The sequence below is a fragment of the Peromyscus eremicus genome, chromosome 6 (genome assembly GCF_949786415.1).
Source record: "Peromyscus eremicus chromosome 6, PerEre_H2_v1, whole genome shotgun sequence".
NCBI classification, from domain to species: domain Eukaryota; kingdom Metazoa; phylum Chordata; class Mammalia; order Rodentia; family Cricetidae; genus Peromyscus; species Peromyscus eremicus.
In genome coordinates, this window is record NC_081421.1 from 101924161 (window position 1) to 101940299 (window position 16139).

Sequence of the window (16139 nt, forward strand, 5' to 3'; positions counted from 1 at the left end):
GGCCCAGGCTTGTGCAGGAAGGCGGCTCACCTGCTGTGGCATCAGGATTGCAATGGCTGTATTATGCCACACAGACAGCTTTTCACAGCCCCTCTCCCCATCTTCTGACTCTTTCCCTCCCTCCCTCCCTTCCTCCCTCCCTCCCTCCCTCCCTCCCTGCTTTCTTTCACGCTGTCTTGTTTCCATCCCCTCCTCCCTGAGGCTTAGATGGGATGATATAGATGTATCTTGTTTGGGTCGGGCTATTTGTTCAACCATCCCTTAAGGAATAGTCTCCCCAGAAATTTCCTAAAGTCAGTATCCCAAGTGTAAAACTGGACGACATGGTCAAGCTCAGATTTATGAAATGGCAAAGGGGAGTTCAGGTGGTGGGCCTCCTGAACTTGGAACCCTGATTTCTGTTTTTAAAGATTTATTTATTTCCTTTTTTTTTTTTTTTTTTTTTTTTTGGTTTTTCGAGACAAGGTTTCTCTGTGTAGCTTTGGAGCCTGTCCTGGAACTCGCTCTGTAGCCCAGATTGGCCTCGAACTGACAGACATCTGCCTGCTTCTGCCTCCCAAGTGCTGGGATTAAAGTCATGTGCCACCACCGCCCGGCTCCATTTCTTTTCATTTGAGTGTTTTGCCTATATGTGTACATGTACCATGGAGTCTGGAAAAGGGCATCCTATCCCCTGAAACTGGAATTACAGACACTGTTAGTGTCACACTGACTGTGTGGGTGCTCTAACCACCGGGCCACCTCACACCCCTGATGTTTACACTGAAGCAGGCATGTTCCTGCATGCTCGTCCACTCTTTCTGTGGCCCGGGTCTCTATGAACAGGCGGTGCCCAGCTTTGAACAGATTGGTTTCCCGGTCTCACCTGCTCTTCTTTCCTCCAGCGGAGTCTAGGCTTCCTCCCCACCACTGGGAATTATAAACTACAAATAGAAATAGTCCTTAAGGAAACACATTGGCTCATAACTCACACATGTTTAAAGGTGGGTGTGTTCTGAGTTTAGGTTTTTAAAGAGAGATGGAAAGGGAACCAGAAGTAACATGTATTAATTGCCAACTAAGTGGCAGGTATGTCTATTCTTACGACAACCTTGGAAAAAAATGTATTTTAATTTAGGATTTTCAAAAAACACAAACTTGAAGTGACTTCTCAAGGCCATATGAGCAAGCAAAGGGAGCCTGTGCTATACGTACTGCACCATGCCCGTACCCAAGTGTATGGACGCAGAGCATTATAGGGACCTGGGACCTAGGAGAGACCGGCACCTTCCCATGCACGCTCCGCACCGTGCCCCGTACCCGAGTGCGTGGACACAGAGCTCTCTCTATAGGGACCTGGGACCTAGGAGACACGGGTGCCTTCCGAAGTCCTCCTCAGCAGTAGTGTCAACACAGTGCTGAGCACACACAGCGCACAGTGTTTGCTGAGTGAATGAACGTGAGTACTTCAAGTCATCAAAGGAGCTTTCTAAGTCTTAATGGGCTTAAAACCCTTTGATGTTTTCCAACCGCCAACCGTAGAGGTTCACAAACTTGTAAAAAAGCAAGGAACTCAGGAGTCACGATGCTCTTGGCAAAACATGATAGACTTTTGTATTACGCTACAAACAAATTTATCATTAATCAGATTTTGTGCAAACAATATCTAGCACCAAAGAATTTTTTAAAATGTAAATCAGCAAGTTTACCCACACACTTACATTTTTATTTATTTATTTTTTTTTACTTCTGAGAATCTCAGATTACCTGGCAAGAGATCAAAGTTTTATGGACTATTACCTTTTCCCCACATGTTAGATTTCTCCAGATTAATGTTTAGAAGAAAAATATAATCTTCCCTAGTTTTACATAGTGGTTGCATTCTTAGAAATTTAGGTATTTATTAAAACCATTCTGAAAATGCTTTGTGTGCCTTTATTTACATGGAGTCTACCAAGGCCTGGATAATAAACAACACACATAAAAAGCTAATTGGATGCTGAAAAGTCATGGACTCGGGACAATTTGGTTAGCAGGACTGACCTGTACATTCCATAAGTGTCCAGCAAATTTCCCTGATGTGGCGCAGGTGCTCCCCTGGCTGGAACCATTGGCTAAGCAAATCTACCACGAGCTAGACCTGAACTCCCAGGGGGCACTGGTGCCATCGTGTCAACACTTGAGCCCCTTATGGTGCTTGAAGCACAGCAGATGCGCAGTTCACCACCAGGTCAGTAACATGTATCAATGGAGGCACAAATGGGAGCCTGTGGAAGTCACTACTCCAAACTCCCAGGACAAGCGGCTTACCCAAGGAGACAGAAACCGTGGCTGAGCCAACACTGTATTCCAGGCCTCTGAGCTTCCACTAAACACTCTCTCCATCCCAGCTGAGCTCTTCAGGTGGGTTACCCACTTTCTTTGCAAGGTTACCCAAAGATAGCCCAAGGGACCATGGAGGATGATCGGTTTTAAATTCCACAAAGGGTTTCTGAAAACTGATTTCCCCCAAGAAGACAGCATGTTAATTCTTCTTCCCGTCCCATCTTTTACAACTGTTCCACTTTTCTTCCATTTTACAGAAGAAAGGAAGCCACAAAGCCATCTGATGGCCCGCGGTGAATTGACTGGAGACGACGCACAGTCTGAGGGCCGTCCATGAATACTTTTGCATCCAGGATGAGCACAGCTGCTTTCAGGCTAGGCAGCTCCCATGGCTTTCCATCCACTGAGGAGCCAGAAACCCAGAACTGCCTTGACATCTGCAGGACCCAGAGCAAGGAAATACAGGACAACACTTTATGTCACACATTTACAGAAATCATAGAAATCATGCCAATGAATGGTTCCGAAAGACATGTTCTAGCTTGCCACTTGGAATAGGTGTTGAAGGTGGGTCTGACATTAGATTCCTAGAACTCTTTAGATTTCATTTTTCAAACATGGGCATTACAGATACAGCTTGTTCCCTGTCTAGCCTGGATTTTCCCAGACCTCTGGCTGTTTCTACCTTGAAGGGCCTCATTTGCAGATGTGTGGGTAGTTCAGCACACACCCATACTCCTTCCTACCTCCCTCAAATGCCCACAGGCAGACTTCAGGTGAGTACATCAACAAGATCCTCTCTTGAGTAACACTCCAGAGAAGAGGGATACACCATAAATGGGTTTGGGGAGAGCCCAGGGCAGGAATTTCTGGGGTCATGTCTAGACAGGGAATACACAGCAACCTGGGGTATCCTGGACTCTGATTATAGGATAAACTGTCTCCAGGAGAAAACTAGAGCCATGTCCTCTAAAGCATGGGGACCAGAGGAGAGGTTCTCTTGACCAGAACTGATGGCCACATAGATCCTAACAGGGAACCCTAAGGACCAATACAGTCCAGCACCCTAGGAGCTCCGTAAGCTCGTCTTTACTGCTTTCTCTCCCCACGTCAGCCCTGTGGCACCACCCTGCTCCCACGCTCTCTAGAACTGTGGCTCCTCACTCCCACCCAGCAGCTTGACCCACTCAGGGCAGCTCTGGATTCGCACCTTTTGTTCCGTGTCCTTTGGCCGCTTTATCTTTCTCCATGCACATCTCCGTTGTGGTTGTGGCACGCACTTTATTCACCCCACTTTTCATTGTCAATCCTCAACAGAATGAAGTCCCTGCCAAGGAGGGTTTTGTCTGTGTTGCTGATCCTTCACATCCACAAGCGTTTGTAGTTTCTGAATGATTGCAGCGGAAGAAAAAGTTGCTAGCTTGTCTCTCCCTGTCCGACGCAGAAGAGAAGCATCAGGCGCTCCGGCAGGCTATCCTGGCCCACAATGAGGATCCTCTAAACTCAGAGGAGATGTAGAATGGTGGAGGGATTATGATCATTTTCATTTAATATCCCCACCATTGTACCATCTCACATGGCAAAGAAATGGGTCATTCTGAGGAGTTCTTTGAGATCGAAACAAAGAGAATCCAGTTTGGAAGCAGTGATCCCTTTCTCTGTCCATGGGAGCAGGGCGGACAGACTGTGGCTCTTATGCCCACATCTGTGAAAATTGCTGATGAGGAAGGGACTTCCAACATGCAGTCATGCCAGCTAACATTCTATGGGGGGAATACCGCAGTGGTGTGTCTGGAAAAGGGAATAACACACAGCTGTCCATTTCTGTCTTTTAAAAACAGCCACTGTGGCCAGGAAGTAGATCTCTGTGAGTGTGAGGTCAGCCTGACAGTGTGAGTTCCAGGACAGCCAGGGCTACACAGAGAAACCCTGGCTGGAAAAAACAAACAAACAAACAAACAAAAAAATTAGATACTATGTAGCCTTATTCAATCCATTAAAAGGTTGGTGGAATGATTTACTTTAAAATTATTCAAACATTTACTCTGCTGGAAATGACATTCTGTGCAAAGAATTAAAATTCTTTTTTTTAAGATTTTTTTTTTTGGCAGGTGGGGGGAGAGGGGTTTCGAAACAGGATTTCTCTGTGTAGCTTTGTAGCCTGTCCTGGATCTCACTCTGTAGACCAGGCTGGTCATGAACTCACAGAGATCACTTGCCTCTGCCTCCCAAGTGCTGAGATTAAAGGCATGTGCCACCACTGTCCAGTTTTTTGGGTTTTTTTTTTTTTTTTTAGATTTTTAAGTGTGTCTTAGGGTTTTCATTGCTGTGAAGATACATCATGACCATGGCAACTCATAAAGAAAACATTTAATTGGAGTGGCTCACTAAGTTCCAGAGGTTCAGTTCATTATCATCATGATGGGGGATAGGCAGGCAGATGTGGTGCTGGAGCTGAGAGTGCTACATCTTGCAGGCAACAGAAGTCAACTAACAACAGTCAGTGAAGGAAGCTTGAGCAAAAGAGACCTCAGAGCCCACCCTCCCAATGACACACTTTCTCCAACAAAGCCACACCTCCTGATAGTGCCACTCCCTTTGGGGGCCGTTTTCTTTCAGACCACTACAATGTGCATTGCCTGCATGTATGTCTGTGTGAGGATCCCCTGGAACTGGAGTCACAGACAGCTGTGAGCTGCCATGTAGGTGCTGGGAATCGAACCCGAGTCCTCTGGAAGAGCAGCCATTGCTCTTAACCACTGAGCCATCTCCCCAGCCCACGATTTAAAATCCTAATGAGAAGTTTTAGAGGGCAATCTAAACATCTGCCAGGGTCGAAACACTTTTCAAAAACGTTGTGAGAGTATGCAGGCAAAAGGAAGGACTGGCCATTGCACTACACACCTGCGTTAGTGATGTGGTACTCTAACAGACTACGGAAAAGTTAAGCAGGCTGAGAGCAAGAAGTCCTTTCATTGTCCTACTGTCCACGGGCCGATGAGCTCTAAGAGGGCAACAATTTGCTGAAATTAATCATGCAGTCGTAGTCAGATAGTAGCTGTGCCTAGAAGTTGGATCACAGAGAGTATGGAGTTCACAAACTGTGACTTCTGGGCCAAATCGGACACGTTTTTTGCTAATAAAGATGTACTGGAATACAGCTATGCCCACTCATTTGTGCATTGTCTACGGCTACTTTCACTCTACGGCGGAAGAGCTGAAAAGTATGACAGACACCATATGCCCTAGTTTTTGTACGACTAACACTCAGGTGAAGGAAATATCTGAATTTTCCTCAAGACCATTTGTTCTTTGGGCATGTCAAGCTGTAAGCTTATTTCCAAGCCTAAAGCGAGTTAAGAGAGCAGAGCCCTCGGGCTGTTTGTGCAGGCCAAGGAATACAGAAGCCGGATGAGTGTCAGGGGACTTCAGTCAATACATTTGATCCTTTCCCTCCTTAACAGTATAGTAGGCCACTGTGTAAATTACCTAGGGCTTTTTGTAATTTAAATATTCCCTAACGTAGCAAAAGAGTTTTTGTCCTCGCTGAAATAGGCAGTATAGAAAGCCTTTCTTTCATTGATCTTCTTTGGGATGGAAAAAACTACATTACAGATGTGGCCCTTTATTAAAATCTATATGGTGACAGGCATGCTCCCTCTTAGTAACTGGCAATGTTCACACATTTCAGGCTCGAGGGTTGTAAACACAGAAAGGATAGCATTGCACTGAATTAACTATCTTTATGCAAGCTGTTTCTTGGCTCCTGGTATTTGCCTAGGTCAGTTCCTTTGTCTGGGATGTTCTGCTTACTAGTTAGCTAGGGACCACTTATCCTTGCCTAGAGCCTATGTATCATTCCCTCAGAAAAGCCTGGTTTAACTGTCCATTAAACTCCTTTTTTAAAAAAAAGATTTATTTATTTATTATGTATACAGTGTTCTGCCTGTGTGCCAGATCTCATTACAGATGGTTGTGAGCCACCATGTGGTTGCTGGGAATTGAACTCAGAACCTCTGGAAGAGCAGCCAGTGTTCTTAATCACTGAACCATCTTTCCAGCCCAAACTTTCTTAATCAGGGCTTTCCCTTCATTTCTCTCTCTCTCTCTCTCTCTCTCTCTCTCTCTCTCTCTCTCTCTCTCTCTCTCTGTGTGTGTGTGTGTGTGTGTGTGTGTGTGTGTGTGTGAGAGAGAGAGAGAGAGAGAGAGAGAGAGAGATCCACACACTTAACAGGGTTTACTAGCTACCGTACTAGTATTTACCTTACAGCACTTAGCATATTTGAAGCACCAGCTAGATGAATGAATAAGAGCACACTGAAGTCAGTTACATAGGAGGGAATCTTTGTACAATCCTTCATGTTTACCAGACTAACATAAGAAAGCCTGCTAATGATTGGCAGCTGGGATTTGAGAAGAGCAGAAACATTTTTTTATTCAGGATTGTAAATCTTAACTCGGGAAGCATTCTAGGCTGAAGTATCTGCGTCCTCAACATGTGTATGTTCAATAGACTTCCAAAGGGATGGTCATAGGATCTGGGGCACTGGGGAGAAAATGGGTCATTCATGATGAGATGAGCCTGTGACTTTAGAAATGGATAAGGCAAAAAGATGGCCAGTAGTAACCAACCAGGAAGAAGGCGTTGCTAGATGCTGATCTACCACCACCCTGGACTTCTTAGCCTTACTTTGAGAAGTAAGTGTTTGTTGTTTAAATTGCCCAGTATACGGTAACTTGTTCCAGTAGCCCAAACCAAATAAGAAATAAAACTCATGAAGACAAGGTGAACTTTTCTATTCCTGATTTACAACACATTCACTACACTGAATAAACAATTTTCATTGTTTAAAGAGAACTCTGAGATTTATATTGTCTCCTACATGTACACATACAGAACTGGATTCAACAAATGATTTAGGATTTTTCAAAACTAGCCAGGTGTGGTGGTGCACACCTTTAATTCCAGCACTTGGGAGGCAGATGCAGGAGGACCTCTGTGACTTTGAGGCCAGCCTGGTCTACATATTGAGTTTGATGATAGCCAGAGCTACATAGTGACATCCTGTCTCAACAAAACAACCCCCCCCCAAAAAAAAACATAAAAAATTAAACCTAGAGATTTACAGAATCAAGTTATTAATAACTAATTACAACTTCTAAAAGTGCACCTCTTTATCAAATAAGTACCAAATAAACAGAGCATCCCAGTGCGTCCTGTGTAAACTGTGGGGGGTGCCATGCTCACCACGCAGCTCTCCAGGGAAAAGGGCTGTGGAGGGTGCCGTTGTCTAGGTCTACATACTCACACTGCCATTTCAGTGCTGCAGAGATGCACACAACTGCTTTCCCAAGCCAAGAAGAGGTAGCGGTGATGCCAATAATTATATAATGACTAAGTAACGTACACTAGAGAAAAACCAACATTTGGAACTAAGCACCATCTTAACCCAGAGACCGTGACTTCAGTTGGAAAACGCAGTTTGCAGGTAGTTGTTTTCAAGCTAATCATTAGGCTGAAAAATGGTATGTTATTAATATTTAGCTGCTGAAAACAAACTTGATTTGCTTAAACATATGGAGATTTTTCTGCTTTTAAGGGTAAAAGACCCCCTCAACCTTCTGATGGAATTTATAAGCGATTCAATGGAAGGAGAAATACTAGACTTTAAAAAAGAAAACCACTGACTACATTCACATGTCCTTTTAGGGGCCTGTCAAGACGACTTTGTCACACACAAAACTGGATTCAATAAAAACTTGATTCCCCACCCCCCCACCCCGGAGAAAATTGAAACAGCAGTTACAGAATCCTCTTGGGTGACTTGGATAGTTGAAACAGCAGTTACAGAATCCTCTTGGGTGATTGGACAGCTGGGACCACATTTACACCACAGTATCATTTCGGTATTTCAAGTGGGAAAGCCAAATATGTATGAAAATTCAGATTTTAAAAGAGAAAACTGGAACTAGCTTGAATTTTCAAGAAAGCAGTATTTAAATTATGGCCATACCAAGACACTAACATGCATTTCAAAAAGTTATCTCAGGGGGTTGTGTGTGGAAAAGAACTGGAAATGTACACAGTACTATGCTTTTAATTTTTCATTATCGTTTTGCCTTACAAACAGAATAGAAAAAGGGAAAATATCCACTATTAATATTCTAAGTAGTGAAAGAATATGTTGTTTTTCCCAGAGCTGGGGGCATAGTGGCGCATCTTTAATCTCAGCACTTGGGAGGCAGAGGCAGGTGGATCTCAGTGAGTTTGAGGCTAGCCTGGTCTACAAAGTGAGTTCCAGGACAGTCAGGACTGTTACACAGAGAAACCTTGTCTTGAAAAAAAAAAAAAAAAAAAAAAAGATGTTTCTATACTTTCCAAATTGTCTACAAAGATTTTGAAGATAAGTATAAATACGTTTAATTTAGAAAAGCTTACGTGAATCGCTTGTAAAGTATGAGTTTTAATACAGTAAGCAGCATTCTCAAAGCTGTTAACCCATTTATTTGGCTGAAATGTTGACAGGATCCACTAGGTTCAGAATTGGTACTGCTCAGTTGATTCCCAGCACCCATCACCTGTGTAGCGCCGATGCGTCTGGCCTCTGAGGGCACTAAACATACATGTACATACCCCCATCCATTTATCATTAAAAATAAAATGCATTTTAGAAAAGCCTGTGTTTGGTCAAGTTTCTCAACCTAACATGGACTAGTTGGGCCTGTGTAGTGGGTAGCCATTCCAGCTTTGTTCTGGAAGTTCCAACCCCCATTGAGACTTCGGCAACTGTCACGCCTACAAGGCGGGGCCAAGGGAGGCGCCTGGGGACCCGAGATCCGGATCGGCGAACGCTCGCTTGGTTCCAGGACGCTGGATGGTGGAGGTAGACAGAGGAGAGCTCCAGAGAACACCGCTGGACTGCGATACACCTTCCCCAGACCCCGCGACCTACCTATCCCTTAATTTGTAAGTTACGCCAGATATTGGTGAAATTATTTAGGCCACTCCACGTAGTTAAAAGGAGATTTATTTAATGGCGTAACTTACAAATTAAGGGATAGGTAGGTCGCGGGGTCTGGGGAAGGTGTATCGCAGTCCAGCGGTGTTCTCTGGAGCTCTCCTCTGTCTACCTCCACCATCCAGCGTCCTGGAACCAAGCGAGCGTTCGCCGATCCGGATCTCGGGTCCCCAGGCGCCTCCCTTGGCCCCGCCTTGTAGGCGTGACAGTTGCCGAAGTCTCAATGGGGGTTGGAACTTCCAGAACAAAGCTGGAATGGCTACCCACTACATCCCTGGACAGCAAGAACTTGTAAGAGTTGGCAAACTGGGGCTGGAGAGATGGCTCAGAGGTTAAGAACACTGGCTGTTCTTCCAGAGGTCCTGAGTTCAATTCCCAGCACCCACATGGTGGCTCACAACCATCTATAATGAGATCTGGTGCCCTCTTCTGGCCTGTAGGGACACATGCAGACAGAACACTGTATACATAATAAATAAATCTTAAAATAAAAAAAAAATTAAAAAAAAATTAAAAAAAAAAGAGTTGGCAAACTGGAGCTTTCCCTTCTGGTGTTTATGAACTCTGGGCCTCGATCTTCAAAAACTAGCCTGTAGATCTATTAACAAATTATCAATTTAAACATTACAAAGTGCTGTTAGGTTTCTAATGCCAACACCACAGGACTACAAAGCGCTTTGTGCGGTACAACTCACTAACCTGTCAAGAGGAGTTAAGCTGAGGCCAAGGCTCTGCGATTAGATTCCCATTTGAATTACCTTGTGTGTACTTTCAATACTGTCATCCTCCATTGCTGTCCGGTCACTTACTAAATGTGGAGCCTGTTTTGGCTACGCTGGCCGGCCAATCTCTCTACTAGTTATACACGCCCTCCCACTTCCACAACTGGGGCTACAGACATCATATTCTTTTACAGGTGCCAAGGCTTCTCAGATTATTTTCTGAGCCAATTCTCAAACCATGAAAAATGTTATTATGACGTAAGATAACTGTGCTGTCCTAGCTAGTTAACTCTCAGAAGTGGTACTTGGGGCATCTGATGGATCTCAGTTGTCCAGGACAGTGGGAGTAATAATCCCTCTGCTATCATTCATCAAGGCACCCAGATCCAGCCTTCCCCCAAACCCAGTTTGAGACAGGTCTTGTAATGTAACTCCGGCTGTCCTAACTCACAATTCTCTCCTGAGTGCTGGAACAAAGGTAATGTGTATCCAGTTGACCACATTTTTTTGTTTTTTTTTCTGTAGTTTTGATGCCTATCCTGGATCTCACTCTGTAGACCAGGCTGGCCTCGAACGCAGAGATCCGCCTGGCTCTGCTTACTGCATGCTGGGATTAAAGGCATGCGCCACCACCGCCTGGTACATTTAAGATACCACCTTCCAATACTCCAGCAACAGTATCTATGTTCCCATCATTTGAGGTGAGCATGAAGGCTGCAGGGCAAACAGTGGGAGTTTTCAACAAGTGTTGGCACCTTACTTAAACTCAATGTTCAAATGCCAGCTTAGCCACTTTCTGGGATCCTATTAGCATTTTGCAAACTGCCAATTAACTTTACCTAGCCAAACACAAGGGTACACACCTAGACTCTCAGTACTGGGGAGGTTTTAAGGGGTCCTGTTCACACAGGAACCCCAAGTTCAAGTTAGCCTGAGCTATACAGCTAGACTATGTCTCAAGATTTTTGTGTAGGAGTGTTTACCTACATATATGGACACCATGTAGATAACTGAAACAGAACCCAGGTCCTCTGCAAGAGTAACAAGTGCTCTTAATTGCTGAGCCATCTTTCCAGCCCTGCCTTTAACAACCAAAAGTATCTTTTATTTACAGGTTATCAATTTGAGAAGGAGCTGGAGGGAAGTTACATATTTCAACTGAAAAACAAAATAATCAATAAAAATCCATGAATTTTTTTTTGAGGGAGGGGGTTGGTTCAGATAGGGTTTCCTTGCACAGCCCTGGCAGTCCTCAAACTCAGATCCACCTGCCTCTGCCTCCCATGTGCTAGGATTAAAGGCATTTGCAAGAGTGTTGTTTCTAATTGCAGCAAATGCATGCAATGCCAATGGAAGCCAGAAGAGGGTGACAGTCACTGGAACCCCAGATGCAGTTAGGAGTTACCAGGAGGGTGCTGGGAACTAAGTAACTCCTCAACAGCAACTGCTCAAAAACCTCTGTAGACATGTTTCAGCACTAGCTAATGAGGTAATGGCTAAATCTGGGTCAAGAGGCGACACAAAAGAAATACATCAGGAAATATAAATGGGATTTATATGGCTCTTGGACCCATGCTAGCTCTCTCAGCATTAAAGAGCCTCAGAAAACTTGTTCAAACCAGCATTAACAACCCAAAATAAAGCCCATATTTTAATGTCCCAACCTGAACTATAAATCCAACAAAAACCCGAAATCTGAGTATCATTCAGGGTTTTCATAGAAGTGGGTGTTCCAAGTCCCTTTAAAAAAGAGGATTTAAATAGTTTTAAAAGATGTCATTCCATAGCCTGAAGCTAGAGTCTCTGGTTTGGTGGTGTAAGGGAGATATTATGAAATGGCTTAAGTGGCATTAAGACAGGGACCATTCTCAAGCCACTCCCAATCAGAGTAACTACCCAAGATTCTAGTAACCATGACATCCAGCTATTGCTTCCCTACGAGAAAGCAACCCATTATCTATTAGTCCTTAACTACTAAACAAATCACAGGTAACAGAACCACAGACCAAGCCTTGACCTTTATTATTTAAAAAAGCTGCATATTTATTTCGCTTTCTGACTCTGTGCTTGTGCCTTCAACACCTTCACAACAATTTTCTGCTCCTCAATAAGGAAAGCCCGCTTGATCCTAGGAAGAAAAACAAACTTCAATTATCATTTAACACAGGAAAGTTATCATTATAAGATGGAGTGAAACAAGAGCCTGAAAAATGTACCAACATCCACAGCTTGTGAGAGTACATGAACCAACATTTACGGATGGCAATTCTCCAATTCTAAGCAGTCTTGCCTGCTTCATGATAACTAAATAAAATAGGTTGTGCTGGCTAGTTTTTGTCAACTCGAACACAAGCTACTCCTATGGGAAGAGGGAACCTCAATCAAGAAAATGTTTGGGGCAGTGCTATGAGGTGGCAGGCTGAGAAGTCACAGAGACAAGCCAGTAAACAGCACTCTTCCATGGCCTCTGCTTCAGCCCCTGCCCCGATTTCCCTCTGCGATGGGACTGCTACCTGAAGTGTAAGATGAAATAAACCCTCCCCAAGTTGCCTTTGGTCATGGTGTTATCAAGCAATGGAAACCTCACAAAGACAATGAATACCCAAAGATGACAGGACTATCAGTTAAGACAACTTCTTGGAAATATATTTCCTACACCTGGATCCAGGACATGTTTTCCTTAAAAACCAGCTAGCTGCTAAAAACTAGATCTCAGGGGCAAAGAAAGAGTCAAGGACACCATTTTAGCAGATGGGCCCAAACCTAGATTCTGTAGGCCATGAATCAACTATACCCACCATACAATTCCTCTAGTCCCCTCACCCCCGCCCCATTACTTCTCAGAGTCTGGACTATCCTTTCTGTTTGTATCATTCAGGCTCAGCCTCAAATGCCACCCCAGTTTCTTCAACTACATGAATTTTATCTTTTAAACCTTATATAAAGTTCTGTTCACCTGTTTCACAGAATATTTGCCCTGTGTTTGTATTAATGTACTAGGCCTTACTTCCTAATGAACTACTTCCAAAAACAGGGCAGGTAGATTGTAAAAAAAAAAAATTTATCTAAACACTTGGCTAGAGCATTTTGTAAAAACTACCCAAATAAACCAGAGTCCAAACTGCATCCACCTCCAAATCCCCTGCTCACCAACTCTCTCTGTCCTTCCCACAGATACTCTAGGCACTGACCCTTTCTAGTCATCTCAACTTAAACCTAAGTGCTGGTTTCTTCACCAAAAACCAACCCAGAAAACTCATCCAGGTGCATGTGAATGTTAGCCGTTGCTCTGCAATTATCACTACACCACCCTGACAATTCTCTGTAACATCCAAAAGATTTAGCCCCTCCCTGCCAAACCCCCTCCAAGTTGGCCTTAGGGGGTAAGGCAAGCACATTTCCTCTTCCCTGTAAAACCCCTCATCTTGTTACACAAACGACTTCACCACTTACTCTGCTGGAGTCCGTTTCTGGTTAACTAAATGATTCTCAGCTCTGCTTCAAATTTACCTGTTCCTATATCCTAAGACTAAGGTTCCTATACCTTCTAAACAGTCTCCTCCCCAGCAGCCCACTACCAAATACTAATTCACCGTTTCTTTCCTGTCTTTTCTCTCAAAACCAAAGCTATGTGAAAGATACCCCCCAAATCCAGACATGATACGAGTATCAGTGATTTGTACAACACCTACCCATTAGCTGTCAAGGGAAGACTTGTTAACGCTGGCACACAGCACAAAAGAAACAGTGTCTGGCACCTCACTCACCTGTCACGGACACACTTGGCACACATGGACCCACCATAGGCCCTGCTGACATGCTTCTTGGTCTTAGACAACCTCATAAGGACTTTCGGTCTCACAGCACGAACCTGTATAACGAACAGACTGCAATCACCTCGCGAAGCTTAAGTAAAAACAGGCATTTCCTAGTAGAACTGCAAATGGGAAACCAGGCTACAGAAGGAAAAGCCTTCTGCTTTCCGGATTTCAGCCATTTCTCACACTGGGTATTTAAGAAAATGATCTATGTTCTTGGCAGATGTGGATCCCGGATATTTAACAATTCCCAATCGCCTATCTTAGTAGTCAGCTGCCTTCAGTCAATTCCCCATCGGCACATTCAACTCTCAAAGGGTACTCACCCCTCGAAGCCTGCCTGGGCACACACCACATGCCGATTTAGGTGCTTTTCCAACCTTCTTGGTATAAAGGTAAACAATCCTGTTGCCAGGGGTTCGAGACCTAGGAAGGGAGGGTGTGAGCAGCTCAGTGTCAGGAGGTGGCAATGTTTTAAATTTTAAATTTGAAAGAAAATACTTACAGCCTAGTCTTGTTAGAGGCTGTGTTGTAGGAAAGCCTACGACGGTATGTCAAACGCTGGACCATTCTGAGTGCCTAAAATTAAAATTTAAAAAAAAAAAAATCATCTTTTCACTGTAAACATAAATCACATTTCACAGCATCATCACATAATGCATCTTACATACTTGCATACATTTATGCATTCTAAAGAATTCCACATTTAAAAACTATTTGCATTTAGAGATAACTGGTAGTAGACTACTGGTAGTCAAGTATGGAACTGGTTAAATCCTGACCATAGGCTCATTCCTCAAGGAGCCTGTTTTGTTTGGCGTCTAGACAAAATACTCACCAGGAAAGCCGGAGAAACACCCATTTAAAAACTGAGAACAGGTGAGGCCGTCGAGGTGAATCCTCAGCAATGCCAACAGCTGGCCTCTTCTAGGACAGTATTTCCCCCTAGTTTATACAGCTACCAACAGGATGAAGACATAAACTGTCTCATCCCCCATGGCGCTGGCTGGCACCTGGTAAGGTATCCGTTTAGGACCTAGATGTTGTCCAAAGCGGCATCCCCGAGACGTAGATCTATTAACAGGCCCCGTTTTCGTGCCGTTCACAGCATGTAAACAACCCTCCAACCGGCAGCGGCAATGCGTTTGGAACCCAGATCCTGAACTTGCTGGACAAGCGATCTACACACGAGCTTCACACACACACACACACACACACACGGCCCATGCAACTTGGCTTTCAAGTGAGCTACTCCCAAGTAACAGAAGCACAGGCCAGCCAAGCGCAGCCACGCTAACCTGCCTTCCAGACCTTACCCACCTTATTTAAAGGGACCCCAGCTGCCGGGCACCTGAACCCACACCGGTGACCGGTGTAACAACAACCTAAGCCGCCACCATCTGATCCGTGTCTCCATCACCAAGGCACACTCCGCCACCATCCCTGCTATCACGTCTCGCTCGCTATTCGCCATCAGGACAGACAGACGTCCACAGCGGGGCAACCGGAGGCTGCGGTCCCCACCCGAGGGCTCCCCCGTCGCGGTCGCTGCGCGCTTTACCACCACGACCCGAGCCGCCGGGCTACCCTCCGCTCCGGCAGCGCTGCAGAGACCGGGGGCTTCCCGAAGCGACGAGCCGAGGACCCGGCCGCCACACTCCCCTCCTCGCCCCTCACCCTCACGCCAGCTGCAGCACTGTCCCCTAAGGCGTCCCGCCCGCCCAGCTCCCCGGATGGCTGCGGATCGTAAACAGGGCAAACGCAGAGCAGAAACAAGCCACCATACCTCTAAGCACCGTCCCCGGAAGAGGAAAAGGAAAGGGCGGGCGAGTTCAAGGGTCAAGTAGGACTGCGCAGGACAGGAAGTATGTCAGAGGCGGGGGGGGGGGGTTGGGCGTGGGAAGAGGCGTGTCCGATTGTGCGCCGCCATGTTGTACGGAAGCGGACGCCCGGACCTGCGTAGACGGGAACTCGCGGAGCTTCGGGTTTGTAGTGAGGCTTCCGTAGGCGACACGTTCTCGAGCCACGCGCAGGAACGTCACGCGAAAAACCCGGTGGAGCGCAGCTGTGGGAGCAAAAGTCAATGACAGAGGAGCCCTCTCCACGCCACTAAAAAAAAAAAAACAAAAACCACGGGCGCTAGGGTGGTTAGACCTGGGTTTAAATTTCTACTGACAGCCCATAAGGTGACCTGGCCCCTCTTGTTTTCAACCCTTAGGTCATTTAGGCAGAGCGCAAACCTTACAGACTTTGAAACGAGCATTTGCTAATTACTA

At 45.2% G+C, this 16139-nt stretch overlaps 1 protein-coding gene across 1 annotated transcript; it reads right to left on the bottom strand.

Annotated features, from left to right (window-relative positions):
- Nucleotides 1-12044: 12044 nt before the first annotated feature.
- On the bottom strand, nucleotides 12045-15705 carry Rpl34 (ribosomal protein L34). Its single transcript, XM_059265016.1, has 5 exons — nucleotides 15650-15705; nucleotides 14369-14442; nucleotides 14190-14289; nucleotides 13813-13916; nucleotides 12045-12173 (listed from the first exon to the last, which is right to left on the bottom strand). Exons 2-5 carry the CDS (start codon nucleotides 14431-14433, stop codon nucleotides 12089-12091), a joined length of 354 nt encoding a protein of 117 aa, XP_059120999.1. The 5' UTR covers nucleotides 14434-14442; nucleotides 15650-15705; the 3' UTR covers nucleotides 12045-12088.
- Nucleotides 15706-16139: the final 434 nt, after the last annotated feature.

Excerpts from the sequence above, each read along its gene's own strand:
- Rpl34 (XM_059265016.1), bottom strand. The coding sequence starts at position 14,433 with ATGGTCCAGCGTTTGACATACCGTCGTAGGCTTTCCTACAACACAGCC. Across the intron at positions 13,917-14,189 it reads GCCCAGGCAGGCTTCGAGGG|GTTCGTGCTGTGAGACCGAA; the intron begins GTGAGTACCCTT and ends TTCGTTATACAG. Across the intron at positions 12,174-13,812 it reads GCCAAGTGTGTCCGTGACAG|GATCAAGCGGGCTTTCCTTA; the intron begins GTGAGTGAGGTG and ends TTTTCTTCCTAG.